Raw genomic sequence first — 16,730 nt, 5'->3', positions numbered from 1 at the left:
CCACGAGATATTTTGCGGACGTTGACCATCCGCAGGCGGTTCGCCATTCCCGGCCAATGGGAGCTGCGGTTGTCCACCACTGATCTAAGCCCTTGTCTACATGTGTCACTCAGGAAACCTAAGGCAAATCAATTTAAGGTACAAAGTCAATGCACATTAATTGAAGTGGTATGGTAACCCCCATGTGGATGCTCTCATTCAGGAGAGAACTGAGGCCACTTTACTCCTGGTGAGTGAGAGCATCCACATGGGATTTAATTTATATGCATTGACTTCACACCCTAAGTTGATTTGCCTTAGCTTTCCTGATAGTCCCCCACATAGACATGGTCTATGGGTAGTATATGTTCCTAAATGCTTAGAAATATTAATCCCTCTTCGATGTGTGTGTTTCACCGCTTACATTGTGTAGACCCTTACATTACAGTTTTCTAATTTCCTTCAGTATTTTTTTTCCAAATTCTGGTTTATAAACATTTGAAAACCAGAGTTAATTCATCATTTCAAAGGGCCAAATCTTGAAGTCTTTGCTTAGGCCTTGCTTATGTTAACGCTCCAAGAAGAGGAAAGATTGTCCGTGGTTAGAGTATTAGCTTGAGTCTTGGGTTAGGTTCCTTGCTTTGCTGCAGACTTCCTGTGTGACCTTGGGAGAGTTTTTTGTAGGAGTGGGTGGGTGAGATTCTGTGGCCTGCGCTGTGCAGGAGGTTGGACTAGATGATCAGAATGGTCCCTTCTGACCTTAGTATCTATGAATCTATGTATCTATGAATCTATGAGTTGCCTTGGTCTCTGTGTGCCTTAATTCCTCATTGTACAGTGGGGAACTACCTCACAGGGGTGCTGTGAGGATAAATACTTTTAAAGCCTGTGAAGCACTCAGATGCTATGGTAATGAGTGTCATGTATCTGTAGATACTTCAATGAGATTTTTGTCTCCATGCAAACTGAGGAAAGGACTACACCTTTTAGGTACTGCCTTACTTTAGGGGCAAGAGAAAAGCATCCCGTGCCACACCCTGTACAGGAACATAACGTACATGCTGGCTGGTGTGAAGGGCGGGATGTAGCTCTGCCTTCTTCCCACCCTTCCTGGCCCCCTTTGGAATGGCTAGCACTGTCCAGCAGCATTAGACTGACTCACTCCTCCATTCACCTGGCAGCACCTGTCCTTGCTTGGAAAGGTGGGCAGTGCTTTTCTCCTTGGCCACCTGGCACAGCATGCCGGAGCATGATGCCGTCTGACCCAGTGCAAGGAGCTCAAAAGATGGTCGAGAGTGATTAACAATACCAGGAGTAAGGTCACTGTGTCAAAAGACAGAATCTCAGTCCAATTTGGGGTCTTGCCTGGATATTCTGTGTGAGTCAGCTATGAGAAAAATCTCTCTGTAACTATTGACAGTTGTATTGAGTGGTGCTGTAATTTTTCAAAGTACACTGAGCTGTATGTCACTCTTAGGGGGTATCCTATCCCTCTCCATCAGTGACCGACCCTACCCTCACTGCGGAAGCACTAGACCAGACCATCGCTGGATTTGACACCGTGGAGGAGCTGCTCAAATACTTTAATCCTGAATCATGGCAGGAAGATCTCGAAAATCTGTACACAGACACTGGACATCATTATCGAGGCAGGAGCTACCGTGACAGAAAGTCCAAAGGTAGGAAGAGACACTGTACATGTTCTTAATTCCAGGAGTTTGCTGTACACTTCTCTCAAATGCCCTTTGCTTATTAAGTTCAGATTCAGATACTGTTACCCATGCCAGAATCAATGGGACTAATTGCAGAGCAAGGAATTACCCAGCACAACTAAGGATAGGAGAATTTGGAACCTTAATCATTTTCAGTCTGATTAAGCTGGCTTCAGTCTGTTAATATTCACAAATGAAAACACAGGCACCTGAAATTATGTATGTTAAGGACAGATGGTTTTCAACTTCACCCTAAAGTATTATTTTGCATGTAAGGCATAGGATTCCTGAACTCTCACATGCCGTTAAACGCCCTGTTTTAGGATTGTTCTGTGTTGAGTGGGGGATAATTACTTCTATCACATTGTACTTAGGGAAGCATCTGGCACAAACACCTGTATGTGCAGCTGTTTTTTTTTTGGTTGTTTTTTTTTAGATGTGAACATCTGACCGATTTCCATTATGTAGATGGGGAACTTTATCGTGGTTTAGCATTTTTAACTGTAGTATAACAAAGTGTGCATCTCTGGATTATGTGTCTCTTTCCCCCCCTTTGGTACAATCCATCCATCAAATGCGAAAGTAAAAGAATGTTAAGTTAATGACACAAACCAATAATGATGAGGATGCATTGAATAGAAAGTCCAGCCATGACCTTGAAGAAATAAGCACAATGCTGCCCATTGAAATAGTACTGTTTGGTGGAGGAGGTATCTTGAGTGTCTAGCTCAGTTCTTCTAAGTGGTCATCGCTGTAGATTTTAACAGCTAATCTAATGAAACGTTTAACTCAGATTATGAATTTTCTTATTACTCTTATCCTACATTACATAGTCAATATACATGTATTCTTATATGTTTTGCTGAATATTTTTCTTAAATAATTAGCAAATTATGGATCTGATTCTGCAAGCCCTTCAACCTATGGAATTCCCATTTAATTGCAGTTTGTGCAAGGAGAGACATGAGTTTTGTCTGTTTTTTTTTTTGTTTGTTTGTTTTTTAGGGTCGGCACTGAAAATAATATTTGCAATTAAACTTCAGCAGCTGAGACCTTAGTACAATTTGATTTGAAACTGGACACATATAGGCCTTCATTTTCAAAAGTGACTGACCATTATGGTTATCTCAATTTTTGCCTGCCCAACTTGAAAGGAGCCTGTCTTTTAGAAAGTGCTTAGCAACTACCCTCTGAAAACCAGGCTGCTTTAAGGCACCCCGAAAAATGTAAGCAACCAAAACCACTACAAATTTTTGGAAATGTAGGCCACCTTTCTTTTGTTTAGTTTGTATTAAATGCTGGGACCAATCTGATCACATTTGGAGGCCAGTGAAACATAATCAGCTATGTGTCTCCTATTCCCAGACTGGAGTCAGCGCTGATGGAAATGTACACAAAAGACAAAAAGGAGCTGATTTGATTTTAATAGAGGCTGACAGGAGACCCTGATCTCTTACTGAGTTTTCTATCCAGATTTCACTTGAGTCTCAGATTAAATCTGATCCCAGTGCAAATGTACTGTATCTAAAGCAATGTATGCTGTGTTTTATCCATTCTGATCAGATTGGCTCCCAATACTGATCCAACCTTTCTGGTTCTCTGCAGGAAATCTGGATTAATTAGGGTTTCTCCATTGAGTACAATGGAATTCCACTCTTTGGCCTAGCAAACTGCTATAAAAAAGTAAAGCGTTTGCCAACGTATTTCTTAATTCAGGATGTTTTTGTTAGCACAACGAGCAAAAAAAATGTCTTTTTTTCTCCTCCTTTCTTCCAACAAAAGGATGGATTCTCTGCTACAAACACTATACATTTCAGTCCAAAATGATTATATTCGTTATAAACTTGGTGTGACACTTTCTTAGGGTCCCCAAGACTGGGTCACCATGTTATCCTCCTCTCTCCGCCCCACAATGAGAGGGCGTCTTTCTTGTAGTAGCCAGATGTCAGCTCCCTGACACCGCCTGCCCTTCAGCCACTCCAGCACTCTTCTCAAGGCTCTCCCAGCCCCTGCTTGATCTACTCTAGTCCCTGAACTCCCCAGAAGTGTCCCTGTCATGCGGTAAACCACTCTCTGCTAGACTGGCACCTCCTCCTGATATGCTTGGGATTAGCTTGCGGCCAATGCCCCCCGTCTATGGTTTGTACAGGTGTTACTTTGTCTCTGCTCTCCACCCGCAGCCCCTCTCACAGCTCCAGGAACTGCAGTGTCCTCTGCATGGCACGACCCTCTGGCCATGTCACTATCCATGTTCCCCCCTTCCGGGAGAGGTGGGCTCCTCACTAGTCCTGGGCAATCTTCCCACTCACTGTCTTGGTGCCACTCGGCCAGTGGCTGGTAGGGGAACCCAGGCCTGCCCTCTTCTCCGGGTTTCAGCCCTGGCATCCTTAGCTCAGCTGTCTGGGCCTTCTCTCTCTGGCCTCACTGTTCTATTCCCGGGCTTCTTCCTACCACTGGTTCCCTTCTTTTCCTGGGCCTACCAGTTCCCAAAGCCTCTTCCCAGGGAGTTACTTCAGTCTGCAGTCTCCACTCACTCCTCCCTTTCTCCTGCTGTCTCCCTGCAGCCCATTCTCCTTTCAGCTGCAGGGCTTTATAGGCCCTGGCTATTCCTGCCCAACTGGGCCTCCTTAACCAGCTGCCTAATGAGTTAATTGGCCCATGTGGCCTACATTAAACCCTGCAGGGTGAGTGTGGGGTAGTCACCCCTTATAGCAGGGTTGGCCAACCTGAGCCTGAGAAGGAGCCAGAATTTACCAATGAACATTGCCAAAGAGCCACAGTAATATGTCAGCAGCCCCCCATCTGCTACCCTCCTCCAGCCCCCAATGCCTCCCGCCCACCAGCAGCCCTGCCAATCAGCGCCTCCCCCTCCATCCCCACGCCTCCCACCTGCTGTAATCAGCTGTTTTGCAGCATGCAGGAGGCTCTGATGGGGATGGGGGAGGAGTAAGGACATGGCAGGCTCAGGGTAAGGGGCAGGGACCTTGGGGAAAGGGGTGGACTGCTGGCAGGACCTGGGGCAGAGCAGAGGGTTAAGCAGTGAGCCCCCACAGCACATTGGAAAGTTGGCATCTGTAGCTCCAGCCTCGGTGTCAGCGCCTATGCAATGAGCCGCATACTAACCTCTGAAGAGCTGGATGTGGCTCCACAGCCACAGGTTAACCACCCCTGCACTATAGTATCTAGCCCCTGTCACTAGAAACTCGCAGAAATTGCCAGGTAAGCTGTCCCCAAAGAGACAGTATATGCAGCTTGACTGGTACAACTCAGGATCAGGTTATTTATAACAACACAGCACTCCAATCTACTTATAGCAAAAACAAAAATAAGGTTATTAATAAAGGTTGAGATTTAAGAGAGTTATTAAGGATAACAAGTGAAAATAGAACTGGTTACGCATATAAAATAAAACATAAAATGCAATCCTAGGTCTACATTTATTAATATTCCTATTTTATAAAGTAGATTTTCTCCCAAGGATTCAGTCTTTGGCAGAGCTGCTGGTTTTCAGTGAAAACCAGGATCCAAATTTTCATGAATATCCCCATGCTTTACAAGGGTTTTCCTCAGTAAATGGATGACAAATGTCTTTTTGTTTCTCCTTATATTTTCCCAAACTCATTGTTTTGACACCCAAAGGATGACCCCCAAGGTTCTTTGGCTCCCCTACTTCTGTGTTATACATGTCATCTCCTGTGTGGAAGAAATCTGTTTGTCTGGTTGAGTTTTAACATACAAATTTAATATATTTAATACTTATACACAACTTCCTAAATTACATCCGTATATACATCTCGCAAAGATTATGATGATCAATGTGATCTAAGCTTTTAATAGATACCTTACCCCATATTTTTTTTTATCAATACCAGCATGTTGTAATGAGTTTGTCAGGCATGATAGGCGTTGCTCTTACAGAACAGTGAACTCTTTGCCAGTTGGCATTAAGGGGTTCTTAGGGACACACCAGGGCTAATAAGAAATGCTCATACTTGAAATGTGACACGAATACAGCCATGTTACATGTTGAAATCTGATTAGAGAATGGCTTCAAATAAAATCCTTTAAATTAGGAATATATTAGGGCTTCCAAACAAAGGCTCTGTGGAACGCTAAGGAATATTTATAGGCATTGTAGTAACCTTGCAGCTGAAAGAATAGATTATATCACCATTTACATGCTTTCTCAGCTTTCAGGTTGGGTTTTATCCTTTGTTCTTGTTTAAAACTGCCCTGAGGCAGATTAGCACAATTTGATATAATCCCTGTGTATCTCTCACAGCATTTTCAGAACATGTCACGTAAAATATATAAATAAATTGCTAATGACTTCACTGTTATCCTACTCCCTACTCATACCAAATGGTTCCAGGGAATTGAGTTCAGTGCAGTATTACTAGATTTTCAGTCCTAATAACAGGACCCACATGGTAAATGACACTTTAAATATAATATTTTTAGAGTTGGCAATCAATACAGATTGAAAGAAGTACAATACAGAGAAGAAGTAATACAAATACTGCAATTCCTTCAATGACCTTTTAAAGGTTGGGCTACCCTAATTAAATTTTTATATCTGACAACTGCAATCCATACACCAAATCTGATCTCACAGCACTCTTTATTTATTTACACTATTTATGTGAGATATCGGTATCAGGTGTATATCTCTAAAAATTACATTCATTGTTTGAAATTTGATGCTGTGTATATGTACTACCATTTACAGTTCACTACTCATTACATAATCTCAAAGAAATCAAATCTAGGGGAAGTTTTTTGGGTATAATATTTGCTTTTTCAAAATCCATAAGTCATGCCCCACGTAAAAACTCTAGAAAAATATCATGGCACTTCCTCTGCAAAGAAATATAACAAGTAAATACTAGAAACAATCTTTGGTGTGATTTTTAAAAAAATTTGAAAGGTTTGATAGTCAGAGCTATATCTTAAAACAGGAAACTCGAAGCATATGAATATCCAGCCTTGAAGTTATCCTAAGTTATTATGAAGAGACGGTTGTACCATATAGAGTAGATCAGTAGCAAAATAATTTTCTGTATATTTGCAATAATATTTCATGGTTGACCTCAATGTCATAATAATTTGGCCATGTTTAATAGACAGGTTCCTAGAATGGTTATCACAACTAGCCCATTATTTCATAATTACTTTATTACTGTAGCAGTGGATGTAAAAAGAGAAGAGCCATCCTGTGCAAAGGAGGGGGTACTTCTAGACAAAGCATGTGTTCTCTGTCATTACATAGCACTGAACTTTTCTCACTTAATCTCTATCTATCTTTATTTTTAAAAAATCCTTACTAAGTATTATGTATATATGAAAATTGCTTCAGAAGTGAAAAAAAACCTTTCTTTACAGCAAAAGTATTGACTTTGAATTGGCCTTAGATACAAAGATCTAGGAAGAAGGCAGGCTTAAGCTATTTCTCAAAACAGAAGTAGATGCAAAAGTCTAGGGAAGATGTGTAGAGAAAGGGTTCAGCTTCAAAAAGAAATTCTAATTCACAAATAATCTCAGTAAATGGGAACATACATTCTGACACTGGAGGAGGCTGCACAGGCCTGAGCCCCTACACTTTTTCTCTTTGCTTATTTTATTTTGGGACAATCATATGCAAAAAGCCTTTGGCTATCAGAAGAAATTAATCAGGTGGGACATTCCTAAGATAACATCTGTCTACAGTGACAGCTTTACAAGTTACATAAATAAACAAACTAGGCTCTGCTCTGAAGGGGGGAAAGAGAAAGAAGCACAGGGACCACAAGTCTGGATGGAATTTTCCCAACATATATGAAGAAATGGCCAAATGAATATATCAATTCCCAAAATTAGGGCAGTTCACTGTGCATGTAACCACAGCTTCTATTTATCATTAATTAAAATTATTTAGCAAGAAATTAAAATGTGAACTGAAGAATTTCATTTCTCAGGGGTTTGCAAACAGTCGCCAGTAAATTACCGCAAACATCCATGTATTCTTCCTTGAAAGGTTCTGGGATAGTTGCCAGCAAGTTACAGTGCATCAGACATTAAATACAAACAGCACAAATTCAAAATGGCCTCTGCTTTAATGGCAAATATGTATACTCTGAGTTCATGACATATCATCTCAAAGAACTGCTAATTATCTAAATGCACGCATCCTACTGTAAGCCCTGAACAAACAGAATACCCCTCTACCCTTGGCCTTGGCTACACTTGCGAGTTTCAGCACAAAAAAGGAGCCCCAGGTGCAGTAGCTCACTACCCATCCACACTGGCAAGGCAAATAGAGCACTCTGACTCCTCAGCTACAGCGCTGCTGGTACTCCCCCTCGGCAAGTGGAATAATGTTTGCTGCGCCCCTGCTGGAGCACCGCAGCGCCAGTGTGAACGAGGTGTTGCTTTACTGCACTCTGATCAGCCTCAGGAAACATCCCATAATTCCCTTAAGTCAAGTGGCCACTCTTTTCATTGTTTTGAACTCGCTGTCAGAATGCAGATATGTCATTTGAAAGCTCAGTTTCTGGCAGCCGGCTGCTTATCTGCTCTGAGACAAAGCAACCATTAGTGTGGAATGCTGTGTGTGAGAGAGAGGGGGTGGGGTGAGGGTGTGGTCTGCTGCTATCTGAACTTACAAGACAGCATGCTAACATGCTCTCATGCCCCCCAAAAACCCACTCTTTCTCCCCCCACATACACACAACACACTCCCTGTCGCACTCTACCCCACTCCACCCCATTTGAAAAGCATGTTGCAGCCACTTGCGTGCTGGGATAGCTACCGCAATGCACTGCTTTTTGTGGCCATTGCAAGAGCTGCTAATGTTGCCACGCCAGTGCGCTTGTAGCTGTCATTGTGGACAGATTGCAGCACTTTCCCTACTGCGCTCTACGAAGGCAGGTTTAACTCAAAGCACTCTACATCTGCAAGTGTAGCCATGCCCTTAGTCAGGAATTACTTTATCTATACTTTCCAAAGTGCCCAATCATTTCATAATATAACTGAGGCCCAGTGATTATGCATATTCTTCCCCACTGTGGCAAATGGGATATTTCCTGTCATCGGTGCCAACTCCATGGGTGCTGTGGGACTGGAGCACCCACAGGAAAAAAAAAAGTGTGCTCAGCATTCACCGGCCACAGCTATTCAGGCAGCTGCCACCAATCAGCTGTTTGGTGGTTGGGAGGGATGTGTTTGGGGGAGGGCAGAGAGCAGGGAGCAGCGGTAGGGTGGGGCCTCGGGGATGGGGTTAGAGCGGGGCAGGAAGAGGCGAGTGATGGCGGAGCCTTGGGGGAGGGGCAGAGTGGGGCAGGAAGAGGTGAAGTGAGGGTGGAACCTCAGGGGAAGGGGTGGAGCGGGAGCAGGAAGAGGCAGAGCGAGGGCATGGTTTTGGGGGGGGGCAGAGTTTGGGCAGGGCCTTGGGGTGGAGCACCACCAGGCAAAAAGAAGACTCAGAACCTCTGTTTCCTGTTACTGTATGTGAGGTTACTGAGGACACTTAGAGCAAGCTGCACGGCAACAGAAAGCTTTTCTTGGGAACCTTTTTTAAAGGCGGGTGAAGCCTGTGATGTCATATTTACCACTGGCGTGGCGCTGCATCCATTTGCAACAGTGATGAGTTGGGCCTGTTCACACTACTTGACCCACTCTCTGGATGTAATTGGTGTCCCAGCTTGTAACAGGAACATGTATTGTGAACCTTTGTTCTCGTGGACAGCTATAATCCCAGAGAAATTTCTGCTCTCTCAAACTCTCTGTATCAGAGGGTTTTATCTGGAAACTATGAGTAAAGTGGAAATCCAAATGCAGCATCCTTTTCTTCCAGTTGCCACTAAAAGATTTAATAAAGTTCTCAAATATACTTCATTTATATTGAACAAAGCAGTTAGTGTCACTAGATTAAAAATGTAAAAGAAAGTATCGGTTACTATTAGACATTTATTCAGGCTTTACAACTATGGGTCAGCTCCTTAGTTGGGGTAAAACAGAATAACTTCACTGAGACCAATGGAATTATGTTAGTTTACACCAATGGATTATTTGGCTCTGTTAAGTAAATATAGGGCTGAATCCTCAGCAACTTAATAGTAGCTTCTGTGCTGTTGAAAATTGCAGTGGCTTATTGTGCCTCACATACACACCTGTGGGCTACATTCACAAAGGGAGCTAGGTTCCTAAATCCAAGAATCAGGCATCAGTGGTTTTCACAAAACCATGCACTCAGCTGCCGCCGAACCTTGTGTGTGCCTAAACTCAATCAGTGCCCAAGTTTTTTCAGTGAAAATTCCCTGTCTGCCTCCGTGTCTGTGTCTGAGCATGCGCAATGCTGCCTCACTGTAGGCATCTGGATGCCTAAGCCACAGAGTGATTCACAAACTGGGAAAGACAGGGATTCCTCTACCTAACTCACCTGTGGGGCCAGATCCATTAGCTATGCTTGGGGGAAGGGGACCTTTTAGCCAAGTAGTTCAGGTATTCACCTGGAAAGTTGTTCTGCTTTGGATTAAGAAAAAGGGGTTTGGGGCCAGAGAGAGTGAGCACATATGTAGGAGAATGACTTTATAGTTGGTGTTAGAGCATCCCCAAGCTGTGGGAGAACCAGGATCCAGTCCTCCTGCTCGAGTAACTAATTATTTATCCACAGGGGAACAACTCCAACAGGAGAAACTGAGGTAGCCCCACATCAGAATATCTATAGCCAAGTGGTTCGGGCACTCACCTGAGAGGTGGCAGATCCCCCGTCAGGTGGAGAGAGTTTACTTGAACTGCCGGGGGTCTCCCACATCCTAAGTGAGTGCCCTAACTATGGGATTAAGAGTTATCAGGAGGTGGTGGCAGCAGTGGCAAGAAATTCCCTCGGTGCCAGACTCCACCAGAGGATTCACAGCTGAATTCCCTGACAGGCTTTAGGACACACCCCTCTCCTTGGCATTTCCCATTGGCTAGTTTAGGTTGGGAGCGGCCTAGTGTTCTGGCTTTTGTGAATCATATTCTTAGGCACTTATCGCCCTCAATTTATTGTATAGAAACCTTGAGTGCCTACACACAGTCTTTGTGAATCCCAGTGATTTTTCTAGACACGTAAAAGTTAGGCCTGGTGACACTGCTCACCACCACACCTATGTCTCTTTGTGAATCTAGCCCTGTATGTCAAGGGAACCTGGATTTTAGGAATTGAAATGTTGGTCCATTAATGCAATGCAATGTTCAGGTGTACACTGAACTGGTGTATGTGCTGACACCTGCAAAATACTTGCTAATGCTTTTCAATAATCTATTACCCACATGTGTGCAAGTATGCTTGTACACAAATATATGTTCAGCTACTTAAATTAGGAGTGTGTGAGTGTTGGAATTTTTAGCCCAAAAAGTGCACGTTAGTGCACTCAGAACAGGAGGCCAGAAGAAACGGATTTCTAACTGATTGATTTATGTCTTGGATGAGTCACTCAATTTCCCTGCATCCCAGTTCCCCAGCTACACAATGGGAAACTAGCACTTTCCCACCTCACAGGGATATTGTGAGGGTAATATGCTACAGTGATGGGGCCATATCAGTACCTACACCAGAATGTTTTTAAAAAAAAATGCGTAACAAGATCCTCCTTGGATTTGAAAACAGACTGTGGCTAGCAGCAGAGGTCTCTCTTCCCAGGTCCTTGTGACCCATACGAACAAGCCCCTTTTCAACTTAGCAGCAATAATAGCCTATGACCTCTGATTCAATAAAATATCCCTGTTTGGGATGGCATTTAATCACATGCTTAATTTTAAACAGTGCTTAAATCTGACTGAAATCAATGTTTCAAGTTAAGCACATATTTAAGAGCTGCCCTCAGTAGGAATGGATTTAAGTAGGTGCTTAAAATGGGGGTCTAATGCTTTATCTCTGAGCTTGCTGCTCTGTTGTAGTCTTCAATGGCTCCCTTTGCTTCTAAAATGAAAAGGAGTACTTTTGGCACCTTAGAGACTAACTAATAAATTTGTTCGTCTCTAAGGTGCCACAAGTACTCCTTTTCTTTTTATGGATCAGACTAACACAGCTGCTACTCTGAAACCTGTCCTTATAAAATGAATGCCCTGTGCAAAAATTCTGCAATAATGTTTTGAAGCTATTTGCAGCCCATCTGAAGAACCTTTTAGTTCCAGTTTTAAATTAAGGACCCCAGTGGTTTCAATCCCTTGATAAGGAAAGCAGCAGGATTTCACACCAAGACTCAGTTACCTTAAGATCTCATTGTTATATGAATGAGGAAATGAACTGGAAAGTAAAGTAAAAGTAAAGTAGAATGTAAAACAATTCTGAGACAAAAAGAAAAGCTCAGATCTGGGCTTTCTGGAGAGGGAGTTCTTTAGAGAACTTTCTTTCTTTTGCTAATGATTTACAAATGGTGTTTTAAAGTCACTTAAGTACTGGGAGCAGTTCTTGTGTATCTCTGTGATAGGATCAGAATGTGGCATTTCTGTTAAGAGCATGTATGTTTCCTGCTCAGTTTGTCCCACCTTGCTAGGGTAGAATCCAAAATGAACTTCAGTATTATTTCTAGGTGACATTTGTAGTGGGTGACCTGTGCACTTCTTAATCCCTTTATATCTGGACTGTGATTACAAAAGTATAAGATTCAGAAGTGCTGAGCATTTGCAATGCTAAATGAAATCAGTGGAATCAGTAGGTGCTTAGCACTATGGAAAAATCTAGATGCGGATCCAAAGCATCTTTGTGCATTCATCTTGGAATATTCCTCTTATTTTTTCCCAGTGGCTAATGCTAGAAAAATATAGCTAACTAAAATCTATTATTTCATTAATTAATTTAGAGTTCTTTATAAATTTACCCATCCAAAGCTGTGGGGAGATGCCTTTGCTATAAATAACCAGTCCTATCACTTTGCATCATTGTCATTAAATTACAACCCCCCTGAAATACCCAAGAACGCAATTATTCCACTACATCCTCCCATTAACTCAGCACTATCTCCCCTTTCTCTCCATGGTCCCTAGCTCAGAAAAAGCCTGGAGAGAAAAGGCCTTCTAAAGTTTTAAAGGACACCAAATCAAGGCTGTGGCAGGTCAGTGGGCGAAGTACTCTCCAGAATTGAAGACCTTTTATGGAGAATGCCTTGGCCTTTAAACCAGGGGTCTTAAGACCTTTGGCTAGTTGTGGCTGCCACAATGTGACTCATGTAATATGCTGTCATCCTTAATAATTGGGCAGCCTCATTCTCCATCAGCTGCAGTCTGAATGTTAAAACATAATCCCATGATGAACTCATTACAGTAATAATCCAGACTAGTTCAATGTACCCCCGCAACAGTGGCAAATGCTGTGCCCCAGGAGAGATTTGACCAAGGTGGAGGAAAGTTGGTGTGTCTACTGCCACACTCCCTGTGAGCGCCAGCAGAGGAGGGTGCCTTTAAAGGATAGATGCTCTACGGGTGGAGGCCAAATGGGTGTTGCAGTGAGTCAGCTCATTCTCTGGATGCCCCCTCCCCTGCCAGCTCATCTTCTTTTAGAACTGTGATGGCCAGTTGGGATATCGGTGCACTGCGCTGCAGCAAGCCCTCTCTAGGTGAATGACCCGTTGCTGGCAGCCCTGTGACCTGCATTATGTCAGCACATGTCCCTAAAGCCCAGTGCTGAATTTTGAGTTGTGTATTTTATTCTAAATTCATCTACAGATGTCCCATTCACAAATGCCACCCTAATGGCTTAAGCTAACATTAAATAATCCATGCAAGACTGTTTCCCTCCTTATATTTTAAGAGTTTAGACTCCAGCACTGTAGAGATATTCTAACACACATGTTGGATAGCATGGGTAGGCACCATACAAGCTTCCCCATTCCACACCTTCATTGCAGCTCACATCTATCCAGCCCATTCCAACCTTATACTACTTGTTCCAGAATTCTCCACCTTGGATTGATGTGGTACAGTATATTGATGCACTGGGCCTTCCCCCACGCCCGCCGGAGATACCACTGATCATGACTATAAAATCTGCACCATCTCCATTTGGTCAGTTTTTCTGATTGCGAGTTGGTTAAAGTGATAGTGAACAAACTGAGCTTTGCTTGATCTTTAAACAGAGCTGAGTGTGGAAAGTGCTGATGGGAATTATGGGAGCTGGGGGCAGAGGGAACCTTCTTCCCTATGAAAAAAATTAGCCCGTGGGAACCATAGTGAGAGGGAGTGGATTTGAAGAGTGACAAGAAAGAACAAAATATCGTCTGTTGAAACAAAGACATCAGTTTTTTTTATTCTTCTGAGAACTAGCTATGTGCATTTGGAGTGTATTTTCCTCTCAATGCATGCATGTACTGATAACTCCCAATGATTTTGTGCTACTCTCCAGAGGAAGCTATGTATCTTCTTTGTAGGGATACTAGCTCTCTTGAGAGAACAGCTGAGCTTTCATGGTGAGATGATTTTCATGGTATCACAACTGTTAAAACATATCCAAAATCCTGACTTATCTGCTAATTTTCCTCCAACTGGGTTAACACATTGCATGAAAAATGAACTAGACTTGAGTGTGTCCACTGGTGCTAATGTCATTTACATAGTCACCAGGCATATGTATCTTGGATAAATAAATATTTCAAAGCCACAATTTAAAGGTGCATGCTATTTACCAATCACTGCTTCCCCTGCAGATTGTGTAAATCAGTGTTAATGCAGTGACTTGGTGGCTTCTCCAGTGCAAATTGTGACTCATTCTCAAGGTATAGATTTTACATTTTATCAATTAGAAATTAATTTACAATGCATTTGAATGTGTCTTTTCCTACCAGCTACAATTTTCAGTTCAGAGATTATACTTTTGCTTGATGCAGGGAAGCTGCAAAATTGTATTAGTCAGCTCCCTCCATCTATCAATATATTGTTCAACTTTTCATCAACAAATTGAGGGGCAGAATCCAACAGAAAAGATGAAAAACTTAAAAAAAAAACTTCCAAAACTAAAATAGGTAATTTTTAGTCCTCTTTTTTTTAATTATAAAATTGGCTTTAGGGAATTTTTATAACATTGTATGGATTTTAGAACCATGAATTATAATTATTCTTCAAACCACTGTTGACTGTATTTTTACATCAGATGACTCACCACAATGGAAAACCTGTGCATGGAAATTTCAATGAAGTAAGAGTATTTGACAAACATTTTAAATTATATTTAGACTTTGATATTACATTATTTAGTGGTATTACAGTAGCAACTATATGTTGTAACTCAAATTGTGACTGCATTGTGCTAAGTGCTGTATAAACACATAATAAGAGACAATCCCTGTCTCAGAACGTTTACATCTAAAGAGACAAGACAAATGGTGGGAGAGGAAACAGAGGCGCAGAGCAGTGAAGAGACTTTCCTCAAGTCACACAGCAGGTCAGTGACAGAACAAGGAATAGAACCCCGTCTCCTGACTTCCATCCCAGTGCTTTACCCACTATGACTCTGATCTAGCATCATTAAAGTCAATGGGCGTTTTGCCGTGGGCTTCAGTGCAACAGAATCAGGGCCAAGATTACCATGTGCAATCACATTAAAAACTGGGTTCTTAATATTTACCTTTAGAGAAATCACACTGACACTTCATTTATTTTCTGAATGATGTTGCAGGTGCACAACCCTGTGTTGTAACTTCCCACGCAAGAGAGCAATTCACTCTAAGACACTTCCTACTCAACCTTACAAAGTCCACTTTTGCTTTGCAGTCGACCTGGACAGACTGAATGATGATGTGAAACGTTACAGCTGCACTCCAAGGAACTACTCTGTCAATTTAAGGGAGGAACTGAAGCTGACAAACGTAGTGTTCTTTCCCCGCTGCTTCCTGGTCCAGCGCTGTGGGGGGAATTGTGGCTGTGGAACAGTAAACTGGAGATCCTGCACATGCACAGCAGGGAAAACAGTGAAAAAATATCATGAGGTATTTCATTCTTATGTGTCGTCTTTGTAATTCCCCTGTGGGTTCCATGCTAAAGCAGACTCGGAAATACTATTCCCAGAGCTGTGTGTGCTGCCATCGGTGATTATGGTGGTGCTTCTACAGCAGAAGTGAGCAAACTATGGCCCGCAGACCACATCCAGCCTGCAGGACTGGCCCGCACGGCCCTTGAGCTCCCGGTCGGGGAGGCTAGTCCCCGGCCCCTCCCCCGCTTTCCCCCCTCCCCTGCAGCCTCAGCACAGGAGGGCACTGCACTGCAGGGGCAGGGGAGAGCAGGAAGGGAGGCTCACCCACAGCCTCAGAGGAGCTGGCGGGCGGGGCAGGTGGCGGGAGACCGGTGCACGTGGGCAGAGGACTCAGGAGGAGCACTGGGCAGCCGGCTGGAGAGAAGCGGCGCTTTGAAGGGGAAACCACCGCTTCTCTCTGGCTGCCTCTGCTCCTCCTGACTCCTCTGCTCACGTTCGCAGGGGCACATTCTGAAAGGGGCTTTAGAGTGGAGGTTGGATAGGCGGTGGGGTCTGGGGGGGCCTCTCAGGGGGCGGGGATGTGGACGGGGTTGGGGCAGTCAGGGAGCGGGGGGGTTGGATACTGGGTGGGGTCGTGGGGGAGCGCTTAGGGGCAGGAGGTCCCAGGAGGGGATGGTCAGGGGACAAGGAGTAGTGGGGTTGGATGCATTGGGGTTTCTCGGGGGTGCAGTCAGGGGGCGGGAAGTGGGAGGGGGCGGATAGGGTTAGGGTTTGGGGAAGTCACAGCCTTCCCTACCCAGTCCTCCATACCGTTTCTGCAACCCTGATGTGGCCCTCAGGCCAAAAAGTTTGCCCACCCCTCTTCTACAGCATTAAGGATCGGCAAACTCCTCTGAAGGCATTTAAAACTGCATGTGAGATACAATAAGGCTCACTCTTTGGGGGCAACATGTTTGGTGAAACGTACCCTGAAATTGACACTTGCACACAATGGCAATGAGTGCAGTATTAATGCCTAAATGGGCAGAAAAACAAATAGGAACTTTCTAAGTTCTACCTAAGTCACTCGGGAGCATGGCTAAGAAAAATACCTTATTCCATAGAAAAGAGCAAA

General features: G+C 43.4%; 1 protein-coding gene across 3 annotated transcripts in view; it reads left to right on the top strand.

Moving 5' to 3' along the window:
- Nucleotides 1–16,730, top strand: part of PDGFD (platelet derived growth factor D) — a 193,642-nt gene that overhangs the window by 156,518 nt on the left and 20,394 nt on the right. For all 3 annotated transcript variants that reach the window (XM_038387342.2, XM_038387343.2, XM_038387344.2), the window contains 2 exons: nt 1,457–1,658; nt 15,418–15,632. In XM_038387342.2, the coding sequence (XP_038243270.1) occupies nt 1,457–1,658; nt 15,418–15,632 (417 nt within the window). The remainder of the gene's footprint in view (nt 1–1,456; nt 1,659–15,417; nt 15,633–16,730) is intronic.

This window comes from Dermochelys coriacea, chromosome 1 (assembly GCF_009764565.3).
Source record: "Dermochelys coriacea isolate rDerCor1 chromosome 1, rDerCor1.pri.v4, whole genome shotgun sequence".
Taxonomy (NCBI): Eukaryota; Metazoa; Chordata; order Testudines; family Dermochelyidae; genus Dermochelys; species Dermochelys coriacea.
The sequence above is the reverse complement of the archived record's forward strand: the minus strand, read 5'-3'. Positions and strand labels throughout refer to the sequence as shown.